Source organism: Kryptolebias marmoratus, linkage group LG13 (genome assembly GCF_001649575.2).
Source record: "Kryptolebias marmoratus isolate JLee-2015 linkage group LG13, ASM164957v2, whole genome shotgun sequence".
Taxonomy (NCBI): domain Eukaryota; kingdom Metazoa; phylum Chordata; class Actinopteri; order Cyprinodontiformes; family Rivulidae; genus Kryptolebias; species Kryptolebias marmoratus.
Genome location: NC_051442.1, coordinates 14,149,248 through 14,172,073, shown reverse-complemented (window position 1 = coordinate 14,172,073; position 22,826 = coordinate 14,149,248). Strand labels below are relative to the sequence as shown.

General features: G+C 40.8%; 1 protein-coding gene across 1 annotated transcript in view; it reads left to right on the top strand.

Annotated features, from left to right (window-relative positions):
• The window catches only part of lrch2 (leucine-rich repeats and calponin homology (CH) domain containing 2), a 33,599-nt gene that overhangs the window by 5,232 nt on the left and 5,541 nt on the right, over positions 1-22,826 (top strand). Inside the window, exons 2-18 of the mRNA XM_017431910.2 lie at positions 4,879-5,023; positions 5,272-5,398; positions 5,495-5,600; positions 7,375-7,511; positions 7,707-7,837; positions 7,962-8,049; positions 10,345-10,441; positions 10,565-10,662; positions 10,791-10,858; positions 13,094-13,198; positions 13,918-13,986; positions 14,386-14,448; positions 15,826-15,874; positions 16,840-16,980; positions 17,500-17,550; positions 17,633-17,696; positions 20,075-20,187. Of these exons, the coding sequence (XP_017287399.1) occupies positions 4,879-5,023; positions 5,272-5,398; positions 5,495-5,600; positions 7,375-7,511; positions 7,707-7,837; positions 7,962-8,049; positions 10,345-10,441; positions 10,565-10,662; positions 10,791-10,858; positions 13,094-13,198; positions 13,918-13,986; positions 14,386-14,448; positions 15,826-15,874; positions 16,840-16,980; positions 17,500-17,550; positions 17,633-17,696; positions 20,075-20,187 (1,652 nt within the window). The remainder of the gene's footprint in view (positions 1-4,878; positions 5,024-5,271; positions 5,399-5,494; positions 5,601-7,374; positions 7,512-7,706; positions 7,838-7,961; positions 8,050-10,344; positions 10,442-10,564; positions 10,663-10,790; positions 10,859-13,093; positions 13,199-13,917; positions 13,987-14,385; positions 14,449-15,825; positions 15,875-16,839; positions 16,981-17,499; positions 17,551-17,632; positions 17,697-20,074; positions 20,188-22,826) is intronic.

Genomic DNA, 22,826 nt, shown 5'->3' with positions numbered 1-22,826 from the left:
TCAGACTATGTGTTGCAAATAACTCAGCTACCATCACACCAAGTCTTAGCTCAATAGCTGTAAAACTGACTGAGTTATAGTCATTTTTGTGTTTGCTAAGGTCGATTAGCTGTGGCGACCATCTTAAACCAGGTTGACTCCAAAAATTTATCGCTTTCTGAAAAGTATTATTAAAATCCATCCATGTTCCATCATTATAGGACCAGGCTTTGGTCCCCGTAAGGACTACTGGTCCTGACAAGGTAGGTAATTATCCTAGAAAAAAGGCCTTCCAATGTAAATATATGTAGATATACAAACACATATAGATAGGTTTCACTATACAAAGGTCATTCTGCTGATTGGGTAGTTAGGCTGAGCATCAAGTGACTGACCGGGAATCATATTAGTTCTGCTTCTTTATTGTTTCACCAGTGTGTGATTTCACTTGTTCACTTCAGTCAGCAATTTCAGCGAGTCTTTTTGAAACTATTTTGGCTTAAAGGGGAAATGAAAAGTGTTTTGAAGCTAACATAAATCAAACAAAACTCATACAAGGTGCTTGTTTTCTGAATCTCTCATAAAAAAAAAAAAATCACACTAATTTCAAATTAATAATTATGATCGGAAAAAATTACTAGGGTCTTTTTTGTCATGATCACTCAGAAGTGAGACGTATCGAGGGGCAAACACAGGACTGTGAACATCACTGTGTGGGGCATCATTGTAAAGCTCGGGGGGTTTCCCCTTATGAAATGTGGGGCTGCAGCTCCCGACAGCATCACTCCAGACCAAAAAAACGTGTTTTCAAACAGGTCCTCTTGTTAACAAAACCTCCTCAGTGTCCTACAGCGGCTCGCCACAGCTGGCCCCGCCTCCTTCTACGTCACTAACCGTGGCGGTAACTCCGCCCACACAGTCACCACACTTTGAGATTTTGACACAAAAACTCTAAAAACAAGTCATTAACGTTTTAAATCAGACAAATGAACCACTGGAGTCTTTTATGAGAGCGTTTAGCTAAAAGAAAAACATTATTTTGATAATCTAATTTATTTCCCCTTTAAATGAAAACTCAAGAATTAAATAAAACACACCTAGATGCTAATATTTTATGCCTACTGTGCTGCATAGTTTGTGGCTAATTGTTTATATTCATAAATCAGAAGGAAGCCTAGTGATATGCATTCCTTCAATGAATACTAGGCCCCTAATTTACCAAGCATATCTAAAAGAGGGTGTGTAGTTCCTGTGATAGTGAAGTCTGCGCTCTCAACACGAACCTAGTTATTGTCTGACTGAGATAACAAGCACCTTCAGACAACACCCCTCACCAAAAGGAAGCCGAACACGTACAGCTGATCCACAGACCGGCCGAATCCTTCCTGCCAGGCCTCACGCAGAACTGTCAGCATGGTTCAAGCAGGAGGCGGATTGATCTTGTAATCCTTGATGGCTCACCAACAACCACCTTCATCCACAAATAGGCAAATAGGATGTCTGGTTGGTGCGAACAGCTTGACTTCAGACTAAAAAACCTGCCTGCCAGACACTGTGGTCACTTCTGCTGCGCGGCACGCTCGATTAACCCAGTTCATCACGTTTGTATCGTGTTTCTTTCCTATCCTAATGAACCTGAACCCAGTGGATTATGACGTACACCATCTCCTTTTGAATTGAATGCTTTTGGATTAACACGATTGATGTTTTTTTTTAACTTAAATATTTCCTGCTCATAATCACTTGATAGCCTCTACCAGATGAGAGGGAGAGAGAGAGAGAGAGAGAGAGAGAGAGAGAGAGCGCTCTTAATTTATATTTGCTTTATAGCTCAGCAGGATCTCTATTAGTGTCGATCTTGCTGCGTCACGGGAAGACGAGGCATTGTGCACTTTCAGGCCGAATTAATAAATTGCTGATAAATTGCGTGAGGGCGCAGCCGAGAGGATCCTTGATGGAGGGATGGTCTGCCCGGCAGGCCTTGTCCTGTGGGAGCTGCAGGCAGCCAGCAGGTGGATTGAAAGACCTGTTGTGAGTCTGCAGATGGTGCACGGCTCTGGGAAAGGAGAGGAGGCGGGGGGAGAAAAGCACAGAGACGGACAAAGAACTCCCGAACCCCCCCTCCTCCTCCCCCTCCTCATGTCTCTATCATCAACCCTCATGACTCCACCTCTACAGAAGAATCCCCAGTTGTGAGGGGCAGATAAGGGGGGGGGGTCTGTATGCAGCTGGGTTACACCATCAAGCCTCAGGGAGAGGCAGAATCCACCATTAATGGAGAGTGAATCTACCCCATGACCTCAGAATTAGTCTTTCCTCATGTGGTAATTTGTGTTTCCTTTAACCTCTTGACTTCTTCTCCCTTTGCGCTGCTGACTGTTTCAGGCTCCTCTTCTCACTTCTGATTAGCGATTCCTGTCAGAGCTCGGGCCGCAAATCCAGATGGCGGGCCTGTTAGCGTTCACACGACGCTGTTATATTTAAAGGCCCAGCAGTCCTTGAAGGAATGCATATCGCCCGCTGCCTTTCACGCCATAGTTTTAAACCGAGATCTTCTCATGTTTAAAAATGTTGTCATAGAGTTGTGGCCGTTTTGGTCGCACCTTGAAAATACCTTCTGATAAAAAAAAGAGAGTTTTCATGTGAGTCAGCGAGCAGGACTAAGGGTTCCTTCGTATATATCCTTAATGGAGTGAAATCGAACTGTTACATGTTCTTTATTCTGATCCATCAATACGAACCTCTCTCCTCTCAGCAATATGTCAGTGAGTGTTTGCTTTCAGTCAAGCCGATGTAGCCTAATTGTTTAATAAAGAGTGGTAGAGCGACATGTAATTGGAGATGGAGGTGAAATAATATTTGCTTTTTCAGTAGAAAGGCAAGGATGAAGCACTTCAATGAGGTAAGACAGAATAATTGAAAGCTCCTTGTTTATCTGGAGCTGCGCAGCTCCTCACTGAGGCCTCTAATTATCTTGTCAGCCAAGGATAAATCAGAAAACAAGATTCTTCTCGCACACACACACACACACACACACACACACACACGCACACACATCTCAAGCCACTGATTCAATCAGTGTCGGATTACAAGGAAGGTTTAACATGTCTCCTCATAAGTTTCCATGTACAGGGTGCCCGTGTTTTCAGTTTTGGTAGGTCCTGCGGGGTTCGTTAAACACAAAACATCCAAGCAGTGATATTATATTTTGTGTACTCACATGTGTGTTTAAGGAAATATCTTGGGCGAGCAACTTGGCAACCTTGAGGAATGACATGCTGTAACTCAGCCTGCAGAAAATGGAAATGCTCCGAAACAAATGGGAGCGTCTGACTGTGGGATTTAATATGATGCAAAAAAGGGGTGCGCTTCCTGTTGGTAGTTGTGTTCGTCAGGTTACTCATCAAGCCAAATCTGCAGGTTTTACTGTTTGTCTCTAAAGGTTGCTTGACATTGAAACCACCCTGTTATGTTTGTGTTAGCCATAAAAGGAGAAAAACGGTGTAAACACTCATCGTCCTGCTGGATCTGAGCAGGGCTTTGGTATATCACCGGCTTTTATGCTTTTTAAATGGTGGATACTTACCCTTATCGTACACGAGCATGTTACTGGTATTGATCCGCCGCCTGCACAGCCAGATTATAGGCGTATCAGCAGCCGATCACGCCTGTGCTTTCACACTGATGCAAACAAAAGGCACATCAAGCTCGGCTTATAAATGTTGCATGGGAACGGCTAACTTTAGAATGAAGCTTTAGCTCACATTTATTCTGCATTTCCCTTCAGTTCATTTTGAAGTTGTTTGCAATTTGACTTGAGTCAGTGGGCCAAAGAGGTTTGTTTAACACATTCTTGTCCTTTTTTTTGAAAATAGCAAAAAGATTATTTTGGTTTCCTACCCAATATAATAAAGGCCTAGCATTCCTTGAAGAAATAAATCGCCCGCTGCCTTAAATCTCAGAGTTTTAAACCAAGATTATTTTGCGTTGAGGAAATTACAGTTATAGCTGTTTTGGTCAAACCTTGAAAGTGAGATTATATGTGATCTCATTGCTCGACTCTCATCTGCTATGGCATCAAATTTCAGTTCAACATCTGTAAAATTAACTTGGTTATAGGAATTTTTTGTGTTTTCTAATGGCAGTGGTATAAAATGATGAGATTCCGTTGCTCCATTTGCATCATTAGTCAGGCGCCTTTGCCTCGACTGCTCCTGAGAAGACTTCGCTCACCAACATGATCGAACGTCACAACGCTACTATTTTTGAGCAGGAGCTCGTCCTACCTGTCTCTGACCTTATCCACCTGCAGCTAAATATTCCCTACTGGTGGAAAAAGCAGAACATCAAAATAGGGGCCAGTCACAACTGGCTCTAAATGTGAATAGGCTGAACTGTGAAATAAAAGCTGTTTTCACCATGTTTGAGTGAAGCCACAGTTTTTTCAGGACAGATTTTTATTTGGGCAGAAAGCTTCAGATGGACACTAAAAGCATCTGACAGTTTGCAGCCGGTAAAAATCACCCGGCACTACAAATCTACCAACCTTCTACAGAAAAAGCCGAAAAGATCTAATGTTTCCAAGTAGCTTTTACGCAAAGGAGGAAAAAAAGTGGGATGAGTTCTAATAATTTTCCCACCCATTTGTACAAATACCACTCCCAGGTTAAGGTTAATGGTTGAGATATTACCAGAAGCACTCAGACATTCAGAGCTTTGATACTCTGTTGTAATTTTAAACCTATGTTTGATGGAAGAGACATGTTACCCACTGCTCCAAAGGTATTGATCTTGGTCCTGCACCTGAATCAGTCATAGTGGATCGGTTATTACTGGCATGTTGCTTCCTCGTGTTTGAAGTGGACGCGTTTCATTAGTTTCTGTTTGGTATCCTTGCAGATCTATCCAAGAATCATCTGACAGAAATACCCCCCGAAGTGTGTCTGTTCGCCCCCCTCGAGTCACTCAACCTCTACCACAACTGCATCAAATGCATCCCAGAAGCCATCATCAATCTACAGATGCTGACCTATCTCGACATCAGGTGAGCTAGCGCTAAGAGTATGCTCGAAGTCAAGCTGTTAGGTTTCATTTTACACTTTCAGCCAAAGTAAATTTTCCAACGTTTCCAGCTTTGTGTCTCTGTTCTTGTTCTGCTTTTTGCTGCACAAACAGCCCAAACAAGCTTGCATGAAAGGGAGACGTTTCCTCTTTTGCGGAAACTCATTTCCCAGTGCCTCTGTGTGCTGCTTTTCAATGTAGGTCACTCACTGTTTTATCTTCCCCCTACAGCCGGAATCTTCTGACGGTCTTGCCAAAATACCTGTTCAGCCTCCCCCTCAAAGTCCTGCTTGTGAGCAACAACAAGCTCGTCTCCGTCCCCGATGAGATCGGAAAGGCCAAAGAGTTGATGGAGCTGGTGAGCGGCGCGGGAGCCTCAGTGCGGGTGACCCTGTGTGTGCCGTATGTTCGCAGCCAGAGTAATCCCATCTCTTGCTCTTTCCTCCGCTGCCAGGATGTGAGCTGCAACGAGATCCAGGTCCTGCCAGCTCAGGTGGGGAGGCTGCAAGCCTTACGGGAGCTTAACATCAGGAAGAACTGTCTTCACATGTTGCCTGAGGGTCAGTCCAGTCATCGTGATTCTCTCTCTGTCTCTTACTTTTTATTTATTTATTAAATTATTTTGGATTGCACTTTGACAGTTTCCTATCAGGGGTTTTGGCAGTTTTGACAGTTTTGGCAGAGATGCTCGTCCTCTCACAGTCAGAAAAAAATAAAACTGGAGCTATTTGTTTTTATGTTATCTGTCGTGTTATCTCATTCCTTATAAAATCTGACGATCCACTGCAAGATTTTAAGCGTGATCATTAGCTGCACTACATGTCATAACAGAAGTCAGATAATTCTGTCAACCTTATTTTATTGAGCAAAATGAAAGGATTAAATGTGATTAAATCCAGTTGAATTCAGTTTATTGAATTAACAACAAATTTACAACAAAAGTTGCTCAGGGCACTGTACAACAAAATAAAAAGCCCATTTGAGTCAGACTCCAGTCCAATTACAGTCAATTCAATCCGATTATAAAACAATACAGTCACTCACAACATATTATGAAATGCTAATCAGTAAAGTTATTTGTCTGAAGAAGCCAGCAGATCTTCACTTTGGCACAATCTCCCATCCTGATTAGCATGTTGGTGACAGTGAAAAGGAACAACTCCCTTTTAACAGTAAAGAAACTTCAGGATGTGCAGCCATCTGCCTTGGTCGTCTGTGGTTTGAGGGGACAGTAAAGAGACACAGACAAACACAGAAGAATTGGTTCCAGGTGTAGTTTCTATGGGAAGCAAAACAAAAAAAAGCCTGAGTAAATACAAGCATAGACAGTAGAGAGAGTAAAAACAGCAGCAGAGGGAGGAAATGTGGTCACTTTTGTCCTCCGGCAGTCTGAGCCTATAGCAGCAGAACTAAGGGATAGCTGAGGAAACCCAAGCCAACCCGAACTATAGGATTTATTAAAAAAGGAAACTCTTCAGCCTTGTAGACACGGTGTCAGCCTCACGGACAGAAACTGGAAGTTGGTTCCACAAGAGAGGAGCCTGAGAACTGAAAGCTCTGCCTCCTGTTCTACTTTTAGAAACTCAGGGAACCACAAGTAAACCTGCAGCCTGAGAGCAAAGTGCTCTGTTAGGAAAATATGGGAGAATAAAATCCTTATTATAAAATGGAGCTTGGTTGTTGAGAGCATAAATAACACAACCAAGGGTCACAAACATATGCAAGTTGGAATCCTGAGCAGGAAGTTTAAACATTTTCACACAAACATTTAAGTTACAAAATAATTTAAAATGAAAACAAAGACAATGCTGGTGTTTTTGCATTAAGGTAATTGTAGAATCATACATTTTTGGTGCCTCACCCTTATTTTTGACAAAACAAATCAAAAATATTGGTATAAGTCAGGCAAGCATTTAAAAAAAATTCTTTAAAAATTGTGTAGCTGCATAAATAATCTCTTTTTAATAAATCATGTTGTCTTATAGTTTTCTGAAAATAAGACTGGTTTGTAGTAAATTACGGGGGTGCTTCGATTAGATCGGGTTCTTTAGCCTAAAAAAAGGACATAGTACCCGTAACATGATTGAAAGTTTGAATATTTCTGATTAAATTTGGCATAAAACCTCATCAAGGTTTGTTAACAGGTTTTAAAAGTGGATTAAAAGAATGTAATTAAAGATATGAGACAAAAATGTTGTGTCTGTATCTATTAATTCTGTATTTAAATTATCTCATTTTTAAAATTTCAAGCACTACAGTTTATTGGGCTGTTTGATGCATGGTCATGGTTGTGCACAGCAAACAATGTTTCATCCATCTCACCTTTACTTTCAGAGTTGGCTGGTCTGCCACTCATTCGACTCGACTTCTCCTGCAATAAGATCACAGAAATTCCTTCGGCCTTTAGGAAACTCAGGCAACTGCAGAGCATCATCTTAGACAACAACCCTATGCAGTCTCCACCTGCACAGGTATGTGCGTTCAGATATGGGGACGTGGTTTTGTCAATTTTTCCATAAATTCTTGCCATAAATGTGAATCTGTCAAGTCACATTCAAATGATCCTGATGCAACAGCACCATCTAGTGGATGCAAGGACGCATTCCTTTCTGCAGTTGTTAGAACAATTCAGAGATGTCCTATGTGTTTTATTTTTATTTTTTCAGATTTGTCTGAAAGGCAAGGTGCACATATTCAAATACTTGAACATCCAAGCTTGTAGAATGGACAAGAAACCCGACACCCTGGATCTCCCCTCCCTCAGCAAACGCTGCCTTCCGCAGCTCCTCACAGATAGGTAATGACGGCTTTGTTCCATCTTTGTGAGTTGAAGCGTGCTACATTTATTCATCACTTCTGCACAGTCAAAAAAACTTGTATTTTTTAAAACGAATGTTTGTTTTGTTCCTGCATAATTCCAGCATGGAAGATTTTTATCCCAGTAAGAATCATGGGCCTGACTCTGGAATCGGTAGTGACAACGGAGATAAGAGGCTGTCTACAACAGAGGTCAGAGTTCAAAGGCAGCACAGATGACCAAACAAATATATATGACCTTGTATTGTTTTTTTTTCTAGATAAACTTTAAGGCAATGTTCAGATGCAGCAGCTGCAAAGACTGCCCAGTTTCTTAGAAAATAAATCTAACAAGTGGAACGAATTGCTGTTCGATTCAAACAATAACAGTCACATGGGTACTCATCAGACAGTGATAAAGAGAATAAAGTAGACTTTATTAAATTAGAAATCAGGCTCAAAGCCAGCAAAAATTCACAGGGCAGTGGGTGACAGTGGGGAGGAAAAACTCCCTTTTACCAAGAAGAAATTTCCAGCAAAACTCAAACTAAGATGGGTGGCCATCCTCCTCTACCGGCTGAGGGTTGAGAGGATCAGAAAAGGACAGACAAACGGAAGTAGCTGGCTCTGAATACCTGCCAAGAGAACAAAGAAAGCACAAAGTTAATAACAACAATGGTATTTACTTTCATTCTGAGTAAAGAAAAAAGTGTGAAAATGGGGTGCTCTGTTCATCAGGTACCCCAGAAGCCTAGGTCTATAGCAGCATAACTAAAGACATGGCTCAGTCAGGAGTATTGGTCCAACCAACCCTGAGATAATCCACGACAAACTCTGGTCTATGAATAAAGTTCATTATTAACATGAGCAAACTGAAATCTATCCGATAAATGGGATTTAAACCAGCTTAGAGCTGTTTTTCTTACCCCAAAATCGTTAAAACCTCTGAAACAGAATAATGTGATTAACTGCATGCATGCACAAACAGGACAAGTATAAACAGAAGTCCACCGTCATGATCAGATTTCTTAAGTAAAGGTTTAATTACAGCCCTAAAGACCTACAGTACATAGTAATTCACTAATGTCAGATCGATAAGATCTTATAGTAAATAGGGATGCTGATTAAGGGTAACACCTCCTTAAAGAGTCAGGTTGAAATGGGATCTATGTTGATGATTTATCTTAAGCTATTATTTCTGTTAGCTCAGAAACAGTCCAAACACAAATCTGGTTCTGCTGTATTCATGAAATCTGTTATTACTATCATGGATGGGAATATTGCAATTTTTTTCTGTCTCCCCAATAAAACCTTTTTTAAAGAAGAAGTTCATGAGTCATCACTACATGGCTCACCAGAGCTAGGACGCTTTATTAGTCTAGCTATGGTGCTAAAAGGAAACATGGGGTTGCTTTGATTAAAACTAAGTATTAAGAAGTTCTAACTTTGTGAGGGTCAATTTTAAAAAGAACCAACTCAAGTCAGACTCCTTCAAAACCAGAACAGCACCACCTCTTTTTTCAGTTTTCCCAAATTGTTTTATCTGCAGCTCAGCATTAAACCAAGGAGCCAAACTCCTCTAACAGATTACCTTCTTTTTCAGAGGGGCAACAGTGTCAAATGCTCCACAGTTTCCAACAAAATAATCAGTTTGCCAGGAAACAAATATTAATTTGGAGCCTTGTTATTTTGGCAAAAGAAACAAAATAAATAAATAAATAAAGGAACTGATTCTTTATATTTAGTTAAAGCATTTTCTGATGGGTGCTGAAGGGTATCAAATTTTCTCTCGAGCGTTACAAATCTGCATAAGCACTGATATGGAGTTTGCCATTTCAGTGTGTTAGCTCATGACAAATCAGGAGCTGACAGCTGACAGACATCATATATACATAGGATTTTCTCAGAAGAAATCTAAAACTTTCAAACCCAGGTAGTGTTAGTTCAGTCGCCTGGGGTTAACATTTAAACCTGTGTCCCTGAGCCAAGGACCTGCAGTGTGTCATTATTAACGTATCAACAGGATGACTCAAGAGACTTTAATTATTTTCACTGATTTGTTTGATGTGGTGACTATAACTGCAGAGCTTAACATTTGTTTTGGAGGAAATATTTCAGTGTCATACAGTGACACATTTGTTTATGTAAAAATTAATGTGCAAAATGATTAATCTAATAAGACAAAAATACGACAGATCATTCTGCAACAGTTTCGCCAGCAGTCCAAACTACTCTGTCCACACCCAGACTTTTACCACAATATGTTTGTTATTTCTCTATTACTTTTACGGGATTTTTTTTTTTTCTGTCAGACTGTTTTTCTTAGTGTGTGAGAGATCAGGCTAACATGTGGTCCGGGATACAATCACTAAACCACCACAAAAGTAATTCTCAGTACACTGTGGAAGCTTTTTTTTTTATCTGTCTGTATGAATGCGTGTGAACACACTTTGCCACAATATTCTACAGGTTTGTAGCTGATAACTTTATTCCTGACTTCTCCTGCAGCCCTCAGACGATGACACCGTCAGCCTCCACTCACAAGTTTCAGAGACAGCCCGTGCCGATGCCCTATCCTTACTCTCCAAAATGGACTCTTGCAAAGGTTACCGAATATAAGTATCACATTTTCCCTTTGAAAGCAATAACAGAGACGTGGGGTAGTAGAATGAAGTGCCTAAAATGTGACAGTCATGTGATGAACGCGGATGCTTCCTCCCTCCATCAGATCAGGATCTCTATGACTTTATAGAGCCCAACCCCGACGAGGATCCTGCTCTGTCAGAGTGCGATGGACAGCAAAGCAGTCATGTGTCTTGTATAAAGGTATCTGTCTGATTCGCTTTGGGTTTCTTTCTTTTTCTGTGAGATGACCCTGAGACATTTGGGACAAACCCCTTGAGCGCGGAAAAGACGATTTTTGTCAAATGTTACAATTTTTGAATGTGTTTCAGGAACTGGAGAAAGTTCTTAACATGTCTCAACAATGTAAAGATAAAGACAGCTGGAAGGAGGAGTCAGGGTGAGTTTCCTTTACGTGCAGCTGTAAAACAAATACCTTAACCCGGTCCAAGTTTTCCCCACCTTGTATAAAGTACACATACATCGTTTATAGGCAAAGAATTTGCAGAAGGCACAGAGTCCCCTGACAGTACATTTCAGCGACTCACTGTGTGGGAAGAAAATTGTAGACAAACACAAGCCATTAACTTGAGTGACAACAGAGAGTGATGGTAAAAACAGCAGACACAGCTGCTGTGTGACGTGTTGTAAATCTGAGTGGCTGATGGTTCTCTTTGAGTTTGTGATTTCACTTTGTTATTTATAATTTATCCTAATTAAAGATGTTTGGGATTTATGATTCATTTTAATCAAGATGTCCGCACAGCCCCATTTCCAAAAAAAAAAAAAGTTGGGAAACAGGGCTAGCTAAATCACGTGTATTGTTCAGCAAAAAATAAACACTGCTGGCTATAATATATATATATATATATATATATATATATATGGATTTGACTCCACATATAAATTAGAGTCTCCAGTTTAAAAAGGACTTCAGTAATTGTGTTTTAGTAGGCAACATGGTTTTTAAATTTAAATGACGAAGAGAATAGCTTCTCATCGCTTTAGGTGATAGAGAAGATTGAATCTTTTGTACTGGGGTTCTGTGGAAAGGTGATGAACAAATAATATCTTACCTGTTGTAGATAGCTCTTTAAATGACCTCAGTTTGTAGAAATGGAGTTTAATTGGGGAACGGCTAATCTGAGCTCGGCCCAGGCTAAAAGCTGATTGCTGCCGTCGTAGTCTGTAAAACTTTATAACGGTCCGTCAGCTTTGCTTAAAACACGTTTGCATCGTTGTCATTTTAGCATCAGCGGCAGCAGCAGTTAGCTGTAGACCTCGCAGTGTAGCCTGGAGCACCTTCTGAAGCAGTATCATAATATTTTGCATAGAAAACCAATGTATTGTAAAACTGCTGGTCATTTGTTATGACGTTTTCGAAATTCCATTTGTTTTAAGATGACTCCGCTCGGATTAACCTGCACATCCGTGAAGAATCGCTTAATACTGGGCGATACATGCATGCTTTGGAGCTACAAATTCTGCCAGGTGACAGACTTTTCAGAGGGAACCATTTTCATTTTAACAAGACTCTACAAACCCACATTCTGCGCTTCATAAACAACACGATTTTGCAGATAGAGTTTGCATGCACGAACAGCCTGCCTGCAGTGCAGACCTGTCACCTGCTGAAAACATTTGGCAGATTATGAAACTATTAACTACAACAAGAGGCATGAACTGTTGAACTGCTGAAATGAATGAAAAACATACTGTTGGTTTTCAAAGCTACAGCAGATGGTCTTTTTGAGTGTGATTCTCTGACGAGGCTATGAACGATTACTGCCTGGCCTGTTGTAGGTAACTCTTCGAACATCCTCAGTTTGGAGAGTTTATGAGCTAACAGCAAGTCCAGTCTCCAATTATAAAAAATAAGGTCCATCCTGCACAAACTGTATAATATTCCTGTTGGAAGTGCCCCAGGCTGCACCAAAGAAGCTGAACAACTGCTGCTGCTGCTCGTTGTGCTTACAAATAACTACAGAATTCTACTTAAATAACCTAGTAATGCAAAACTGATGATAATGTAAAGTAACGCTTCTCTTAATTTTTGTAATTGTCTTGATGCTGCTCTTTTATGCTGCCTAATCAAATACAGTATATGTATATATATATATATATATATATATATATATACAAATATATATATATATGTGTGTGTGTGTGTGTGTGCGATCGGTGGAGTGTGTGTGTGTGTATTTTCTTTTTCTCTATAAATAAACATGTACAAATCAGGAAAAAGTGATGAAAACACAGTCAGTCATGGGCAAATAATGACTGAGACCACACATGGTTGCATCATCTGACAGCTTAACTAGTGACAAAAATCCTTTTCATCACTTTGTCAAATACACATCACGTCTCAGCTTGATTCTGTGGCTGATGGATTGCTGCACCTGCTGGTTTGTTTGATCAGTGGGTTTGGCTCATCCTTCAAACACACGAGGAGTCTGCTGTCAGTCGAGTCGCTGCCTAAGCCCCCAGACCTCTGGACGATCCCGCGGAGTCCTGAAATGATGTTCTCAGACCATTTATATTTTCAATACCGTGTTTGTCGAGATGTTCGGGCTGCGGAGAGCTGCAGTCTAAATGAGAAATTCATGTTTAAGTTTAAGCCTCAACTCTTTTCCAGTTCTGATAAGGACCAGCTTGCTGAGGAAGAGGATGATGAGCTGAAAGAAGTGCTGGATCTGAGGAAGATTGCTGTCCAGCTTTTGCAGCAGGAACAGCAGAACAGGTGAGAGGGACCCTCGTGGGGCTCTAGTAGATCTTCATTCGCTGCACTGCCTAAATAAGCTAGTTGCTTGTCTTCCTTGCTCCATGCTCTTAGCACGAACAGACAGTATGCAGTCAGATGAACTAACATACAGTGAGTCGCAACCTCCCTCCACCCCCATCAAGATTTCTCCACATTTTGTGCCGTTTATTTCTTTCTTCAACCTTAACCAGTTTTCCAATCGCTGCTGATGAAAAACATCCCCGCAGCATGATGCTGCCACCGCCATGCTTCACTGTGGGTATGGTGTTTCTCAGCATGATGAGAGGTGTTAGGTTTGAATCTGACACGGCGACCAAACAGTTCAATTTGAGTTTCTCCTGATCACAGTACCCTCCACAAGTTTGGGGAGTCTCCAATGTGCCCTTTTTGGCAAATGCTAAAACGGAAGATCCATTTAAAATTTCAGGATGTAAGTCAACAAAACCGAAAGAGTACCAGCTGTAATGAATACCTTTGGAGCCCACTGTTCAGGTAACATTGTAAAGTAACTGTGTGGGAGTTAGTGGTGTGCAACATGTCAAAAAGAGAGAAATCAAACATGCTTAAAAACAAATCAAACACTTCTATTGTGCTTTTTTTTTTGACTCTGCAGAGCTTCATGTTCTTTATGTAATCTCTTGTTTTTCTCTGCTTTTTCTCCCCTTTCTGCTTCTGCGTGTTCGATGTGATGCTTTTAGACGACGGTCCTTAATTTGCAGAGCAGAGAGTCTTATTCACCGACGGAGAGTGACCGGCAGGGCACACAGGTGAATGTGCGGGGGTTTTGGCCTTGTCTCAACAGCTTGCATGTTAGATTTAGTAAAAAAAACAAACCGACAAAAAAAAAAAAAAAAAAAACGGTTATACTAGCACACCTAGTGTGTTTATCTTGCTAAGTGTTGCATGAGTTCGTGTTACTGTTACAAGGGAGTTTCCCTGAGCAGACACTGCTGAACATTATTTCTGATCATGCAGGTAGTGTTGTTTTGCCCAAATAATAAAATCATGACCCAATTTCTTTTGGGATCAATTAGAAAAGTAGTAAATTATTGCCAGTGATTCATTTCACTTTCAAGTGGCTTACATCATTTCACAAGAACTGTCCTTAGTTTACCTGTGCATGTTTATGTGCTTGTAAAATTAAGGCTGTGCCTGCTTTCCTGTAGATTTCTGAGTCACTCTGGGAGCTCCAGCAGCAAACAGCGACTGCCACCTCAGACTGTCCGTAGGTACGTGCAGCTCTGCATGAATCATCACAATTCACTCCCCAAGAACAAAAGCACATATGTATGGTGGGGCAACTGTCGAGATGATTTGGCATTCACAACCAAACAGCACCATCTGAAAATTGGATGTCCACAGACATCTTTTTAATGTCTCTTTCTCTGATTTAGCCCTGCAAAGACATCAAAGTTGGACTTTATTTAACCCACCTGTTACTTTTTAGCCCCCAGAAAAGATGTTTAGATACAGATGGGCTTTAATTAGCGTGTCTGATATGGTCCAAATTTAGCCCTAAGACAATAAAAGTCAAACTTTGTTTTTCCAGTTTAATTATTTCAAGATTTTGCTCAAAAAGACATTGAAAGTCAGAATTTTCTTTCCAGTGGTGTCCAATCCTGGTCCTGTAGGTCCACCGTCCTGCATGTTTTAGTTGTTTCTCTGCTTTAAAACACCTAATTTGAAGGGCTGAGGGATTAACAGGCTTCTGCAAAACCTTAAGACCTGCTGAACAGCAGGGAAACATCTAAAACATGCAGGTTAGTGCCTCTCCAGGACCAGGATTGGACACAGCTGGTTTAGCCCGTTCCATGTGGTCCAAACAGTCCAAAAATAGTTGATGAAATTTGGGCTGTGCTTACCCAGTCTGACATAATCCAGATTTAATCCAAAAGGACTTGTTGCGAGTCAGACTTTGCTGAGGCCATCTAGGAGAGTCGAAATTCAGCCCTAAAAGAGATGGTAAGAGTTTGGATTTGTTTAACCTTTCTAAAGTTAAACAAATCAGATTTAGCCCCAAAATGACAGTAAATATTAGTCTTTTGGCCTGTCTAATGTGGCTGTAAAACACATTCCCAAGCTAAGTAAGAGTAAGACCCAGCATCTCACAGGATTCACTTTGTTTTATGTGGATGATGTTAAATGAAGCTGAGCTAAGTTGTTTCAAGGACTAAGAGCAAAGTTTGATTTTGGAGCTAAATGTCGGCTTTGTCAGACAGCCTATATTTGGTTTTCATTCTCTCTCTCTCTCTCTTTTTTTGGACACCTGATCCAAATGCATCTTCCTGCAGAAAACATACAATGGATAAATATTCATGTGCGTCTGAACAGCTATGTAGTTACATGACTTACTGTTCAATCACACACATATATAAAATATAAAGTTAACCTAAACAGGTTCTGTTACATTTTGAATTTAAATGAGGGAAACAGCAGTTGCTTAAAACTTTGGAAGCTAAAATAGGCTGTTTTTATTACTGGAAGGACAAATCAGTTCATCACTGTTAGAATACACCCAGTTTTTGTTAACAGAGTAAATTCCTGAGATTATAGTCATGTCGTCTGACTTCATATCAACTTACCTGATGTTATGTGTTTTATTTTAGCGCCTCACTGGATGAAGGAAGTAGCGGAGCTTCAGTGCTGAGTGGGCAGGTGCGAAGTCTTCAAACCTTCAAAAGTGTCTAAATTCCTATGTATGTCCTAAGGTAGAATCTCACTGAGCTGCAACTGTTGGCAACTAGTTGGCGAGCGGCACTGTTTAGGGCAGGGGTGGCCAATCCTGGTCCTCAAGGGCCACTATCCTGCATGTTTTATTTGTTTCTCTGCTCCAACACACCTGATTTGAATCAATGGGTGATTAACAGGCTTCTGCAGAACATGAAGAGGCAATTTAACCACTGAATCAGGTGTGTTGGAGCAGAGAAACAAGGAAAACATGCAGGATGGTGGCCCTCAAGGACCAGGGTTGCCTACCCTTGGTTTAGGCACTCTCCAGAATGTCTCCTGATGTTGGAGGTGGGTCTCAATCTCCATGCTTGGGTCTCCGAGGCTCACAGTCTCGTCAGTTGAATTTTGAACACATTGAAAAAAGTTTGTGTGGCAAATTTTCTCTCAGAATAGTCACAGTGTCGGCGTTGTTGTCTCAAACCCATCTTTAACTCCTCTTGATTTTGTTGCAAGCATCTCTGACCCGTCCTAAGAGCTCTTCTTTGTCCAGGTCTAAAAAACATTCGGATGATAAATAATAATTCTTTAAAAAAAAATCTGGTCTAAATTAACGTTTTGATTTAAAAAGGTTACTCCAGCCATGTGGGTACAAAGCAAGCTATGATGTGGGTGAAGGTGGGCAATGAGATAATGTACACAGTCTAGATTATAGTTCTGAAAGCCGTGCTAATTAAAAGAGCTGTGGTTTCCAAAAACCGGCCGCGGAAAACATGTCTGCACAGCTCACTGGTTGCAAACACTCAAAACTGACTGAAACTGCAACTGAAAAGTCGCAGCCTAGTGACATTCTACCTTTAGTCTGTCTCTTTAATCCCAAATGAAGCTTTATTTTCTCTCTGTCTGTCTCTGGTTGGAGCGTTAATTGTTGTGTCAACTTTACGCTTTTGCAGCCTTCTTCTTCCTGCTCCTTCGATGGAAGCTTGAAGACTGAACAATCAGACTCGGAGCCAAAGTGGCCCGAAGTGCCGCCAGTCCTGAATCAGAACGAAGACCGCAGGCGGAACAAGTACCTGAGAAAAGACTATCTCAAAGTACGGGCGTGTGCATAGTCCTGTAATCACATGTACCTATCCATCACCACCAATGATGCCAAGCTGCTCATTGTGGTGTTTTTTTTGTTTGTTCTTTTCACGAACTGCGAGTTGTATGTGAAGCTCCTGTTAGCGTCCAGTTTTATTGGTGTCTTTTCAGCAGATAGGTCTCAGGATGTTATTATCCACAGAGTTGTTGTTTGCTGCTGCTTGGATAGATACAGCATCATGACTGGTGAGAGAAAACATGTGCTTTTGTAATCTGAGTAAAGGCTGGTGTCTTTAAAGTACCTAAATATAATTAAAAACGATCCCTGAGAAATCCCCAAGTTTTATGAGGGGAAAAATAAAGATTGCAACAGTTATTTGTTCATTACTGGATTGCAAAAGAATCAATTATTAATCATCCTAAACTGCCACCAAAGCCAACACCTGTCCAAGCCGAGACAAGGAAATAGGAAAGTAAAACAATCAGCATCCAAGCATCATAAAAAATGTGTTTGTCTTTTCTTCTTGCAGTACAAGTGTCAGAGTGCCCGTAAAAGCTCCAGCGGCAACGACGACTGTGAGGTGAGTTTGACAAACCCCTGAATGATCGTATCTTTTTCCAGCATCTCTGCATTCAGGAATAATGGATGCATTGTGTTCTCAGGAGAGTTTGCGCTACGCTGATTTCAGCACCACGTTGACAGTGTTTGGACTGAAGCCAAGATCCGGTAATAAACATGTTGTTTCGCTGTTTGTTTGCTTTTCACAACACGTGGGACCGTCTCGGGGTACCAAATAGTTCTCCACAGGGTTAGAATGTTTACTTATCAAGAATTGTGGAAAAATCCCATCGCGCTAATACCCATGCACGCTCGTAAAGGTTTTCAGATTATATTTCTCTAAAATATGGGGTTCAGAAATAACAAATCCCACTCTCATGCACTCACATGCAATGCATGTGCTGTGTGTGTGTGATTGTGGAATCGGTGCATAGAGGAGGTGTTGAAGCCAAAACTTGTGTGTTTGGGTTGCACCTAAAGCCATAACTTTTTTTTTTTTTCTTTCTGTGGAGCTCTGGAAGCCTTTCTCTGGAAACGAGGAAAGCTTTTCCATGGAACTTGTAAGAGCCAGTTAATGGGGAGTTCATATAGAATAATAATTTAGATTAAAAATGTATAAATATGCTTAATTTAATTTTGAGAAATTCATGATGAGTATATTTTCTAGAATGTATAACTTAGTTAATGTAAAAGGATGCTTTTATTGTGAAAAGTAATTTGGCTTCCACTACGTAATGCGTAACATTAATATTGGCCGTATGCACGTTTGAGTTCAGATTGCAGTTGGATACGGTGGAAGCAGCACAATTTTTTGACCGATCTGTACCGAGCCTTTCATTTCTTTTTTGTAAGTGTACTTTTTTGAATTCCTTAAGTAAACATCATAAAAGAAGACTTGGTTTCAGTCGAGTGATTCAAATATTGGTTGTTAGACAAACTGCAAAGGTGGTACAACGAACTATTGGGACGCAGAGTGCCACTACAGAACTGTTCCTGTTCAGTTTTATTTGGTTATATACCGCTCCTGTTCTCAGCTCACATGTAAATCTTGGCATCATGTGATAGAAAATTAAAAACGTACTAATTACTACTGATTTATACCGCCCTGGAAAAAGCACTCCCCGAAAAAAAACGGTAGATCTGGAAGGATAGTCCAGGTTTTCGTTGTAATGTACAGACCTGTTGTTCAGAATAAGGATTTCACATCAAAACCATGAAAGAGGCAGGCATGAACTTTATTAGACGGTGACACACACAAAAAACACAATAAAAACGTTTAAAACATACCACAGAAAAACCTCAGACCGTAACAAATCAGCCACATGGATAAAACCAATGAAATTAACTGAAGTCAAATCATTACAGCTCAGTGTTTTGTTGGTAAACCATAAATTCCAGCATTGATGTCACTCATGTTAAATGACAACCACTGTGGCAGGTAGTTGTGACATATAATCAAACCCTACTTCTGTCTCCAAACACTTTCTTAGACACCAATATTTGTCCTAGTCAAAATGGCATGCTAGCACATCAGAACTGAAATGAATCTTTAGCTGTGCTGAAGATTAAATACCCATAATTCAAGTCTTTCTAGTCTAAACGAACATTTCAGATGTCCAGAAGGCCCTTCTACCTATCCATAATCGACATTTGAGATATATGCTGCCTGGCAAAAAAAAAAAAGTCACCAAAAAAAAGGTTACACATTCTAATATTTCGTTGGACCGCCTTTGGCTTTGATTACAGCGCGCATTCACTGTGGCATTGTTTCAATAAGCGTCTGCAATGTCACAAGATTTATTTCCATCCAGTGTTGCATTAATTTTTCACCAAGATCTTGCACTGATGAAGGTAGAGTCTGACCGCTGTTCAAAGCACATCCCAAAGATTCTCAATGGGGTTAAGGTCTAGACTCTGTGGTGGCCAATCCATGTGTGAAAATGATTTTCTTTTTGGCCAGGCAGTGTATTAAACGTAATTCCGTCTGGGGCAAATGATGTGTGTTGGGCTTCTAGCTCCTAATATCCACAAATACGTTCATCCTGAACAGACGAAATTGGGTAACCATCCATTCAGACAACCTCCACATCCATTCTGCACCAACATTCTTAAGAATGACTGTTTTTCAATTGAGCCTTATTTGAAAATGCATATTGCATAAGAATCTGAGTTTCAATGAACATAGAAACAATTTTCTGCTAAGATACAAAAAGAGTAAAGAAACATTTAATCCGAACTGGTGGGAATTATCTTGTTTTTTTCTGCAGCAGTGAAAGGAGGAATAAATAAGTTCCTTCTTTTCACATAATAACTTCATTTTAAGGGACTTGAATCTGAAAACAGTGATGATAAACAGACATCCTGCTTCAGTGTCATCGTGGGTCAAGTTTTGATGTAAAACAAACAAACTCCCATCGTGCTGAAATGAAGCAGACCTCACATGTCCTGAGGTCCACCTGACTTTCTAAGAGCTTTTGTTTGGTTTAGACATTTTTTTGAGTGTTTTATCTGGAACTCAAAGCAACACTCTTTATTTATTAATCCAGCCTTCACCAGAGGAACCCGTCAGGACTTCAGCTCAACAGACCCCAGTTTCACCATGAGGAGGAAGATGGAGCACCTCAGGGAGGAACTGGAGCAGATAGGACTCTTACGGCAGGTCAGACACCTCACAGCTTGTTTATGTCAAGCAAGGCCTTTCAAACCCTGGCCCTGTTCCAGTGTTTACTCCTTCGAGTAATAAAGTGAAATCTAAAAGTCCAGGGTGCTGCATGTTTGCTCTCTGAGTGTTCCCTCTTAGTTTACACAAAGCTGTTTTTAGGAGAAACTGGAACATTTTGGCCTTTCGAGCATTCAACAACAGCAATCGGATTCTTCTCTGGTCTCAGAGTGGACGTTTTTGGTAACGCCCGGCATCGGTGTGAGATCGCGCATGCGCACCACCGATGGCTGCAGTCAACATTATTTTTTGCGTTTGCGTGAGTGGATCAAAGGAAGTAACAATGGCGGAAAGCAGAGTGCTGCGTGTGCTGCTCAGCCTCACTGCCGGTCCAAACAAACAAATGTGTTCACCGTTTTGAATGAAACTGTCTTCAGCAGTATACTAAAACAAACAATAGTACAAAAATCACAGTGCCAGCTGGTGACCTGGCAAAGGAAACATCAGCGGATTCAACAGGCACAGGAGTAAATTTTCCCAAGCAACATCAGAAAATTTCCTAGAGATTGTTCTCGTGTAGACATTTATAAACAGCACAGCTCAACATATTTTACAAGAACCTGAGTCATACGGGATTGTGTAACTGTCTTGACTTGCATCATTTTCCTTGGCCTGTGTAATGTAACACGCCGCACGGAAACTGATTTTTTTTTATTATTTAATTTCTTCCTGGGTTTTTTTCTAAAACAGTGAATTCTTGCTTTTAAAAGCTGCCCAGATGTCCATCTTGCTGGTAAACGGTTTGTCTGGGCTTCTCTCCTTGACTCGCCCCCAGATAAGCAGCTAGAAATGGTTGGATGGATGGATGGTTTTTCGACAATAAATTCAGTAAAACTATTCGAAAGTAAAAGTTGCATTTCTTGAAGGAATGCATGTTGCTCGTTGCCTTCCACGCCAAAGTTTTAGGCAAGCTCTCATGTGGTCTGTAAGCATTTGGAATATGTCACGGGCATGACTCTCAGCTACTACCACACTGAGTTTTAGCTGAGTATCTGCAAAACTGACAACATTAAAGCTGTTTTTGTGTTTGCTAAGGTTAATTAGATGTGGTGGCCATCTTGAATCCGGTTGACTCCTAAAGTTCTGCATCCAATTGGCTCCAGGGGGTCCCACACTCTGCTGAAACCATTGCCATCGTCGTTATCCATTTGACCTGATTTTGTAATCAGTGCAGTACGGTCGCATGGCCTTTCAACACGCGCAGGTTCATTTCATTTCCACCATTTTGTCTGGATGCTCCAGAACATTGCATCCCAAAAAGTATCCAGAGTCACACGTGGCGCCACATCCCCATAACAAAAAAAGGTGACAACAGATTGTGTTGTTGATCTACACAGATACAGGAGCCAACTTGCCATCCACTCCTGAAGAGATGTTGAACCCAGGGGGAGGAGGTTGGAAGGCGGACTGTCTCTCATGACTTAGTTTGATATTTTGCTTTATGATTCATGTCCTTTGTGGCTGAATTAATGGATCTCTTTCACAAGGAGGGAGAACAGCATCTCTGTTTACTGGTTTAATCTTTTTTTCCGGGTCTCCTTATCCTTGGTGGTCTGAAAACGGAGGTTTTAGGTCCATTCCTGGCTCTGAAAACACTGAGGGATTGTTTAGTTTTTCCCAGTACTGAGGCTTTCTTTGACTTTCTGAGAAATTCATCTTCTTTCTTATCCCAAGAAGAGGTTCTGAACTGCAAAGATAGGGTTGAGCTGAACAGATGGACGTCAGAAGTGAAACAGGTCACAGAAAAAAAAAAAAAAAAAAATTAGATTAGTTTTTTAGTTTGGTGCAGGGTCCAGACAGACTGCACAAGTTTGAGCAGTTGTTGACTCCAGTGAGAAGTTGAAAAATAGTTCATGCCTGTGACATTATTGGCAAGTAAGTACAGTCTTCTTTGGAAGTCTTCACCCTGGTGGTATTTTCCTAACTTACTGCATCACAATACAGAATTAAAATAAATGTTTAATTATATATAATGGAAGGTGAAGTAGTATTAAAGAAATCTAGGAAACAGTCACAGAGTTTATAATTCAGGAAATAGGAAATGTCCAAATAACTGACATTAGAGCCAGAAAACTCATTTGGAGCAGATGTGACCCAGTTTAAGAGTCTGATGGTGCGAACAAAAATACAACAATTTCACAGTAACATGATATCAAAACAAAAATTATAAACTGCAAAACACAACCTCATTTCTTTAAGCTAAGATGCAACCGCTAATACTAGTTTTGCTTAAAAAATACTGCATATTGACAGAATAATGTTACATTTTTCTTAAGTTATTTGAGTTTTGATACACAGACGTGCTGTACGTAAGAGTAGGAGAACAAGTGAATGAGTTGAGAATCACTCTAAAGTCAGTGTCAGACATAGGCGCCGGAACCACTGGGGCCAGGGGGCCATTGCCCCCCCCACTTTCCGGCCCTGCCACTGCGCTGTGTGTTCCCACCAGACGGCTGCACAGACTGCACGTGACTCTCACAGACTGTGACTAACGTGTCTCTGTGTTTATATAGAAACAGAAGCACAAATAAAACCTACAGCATTGAGATCTGGACCAAATTCTTAAAGCTCCAGTCCAG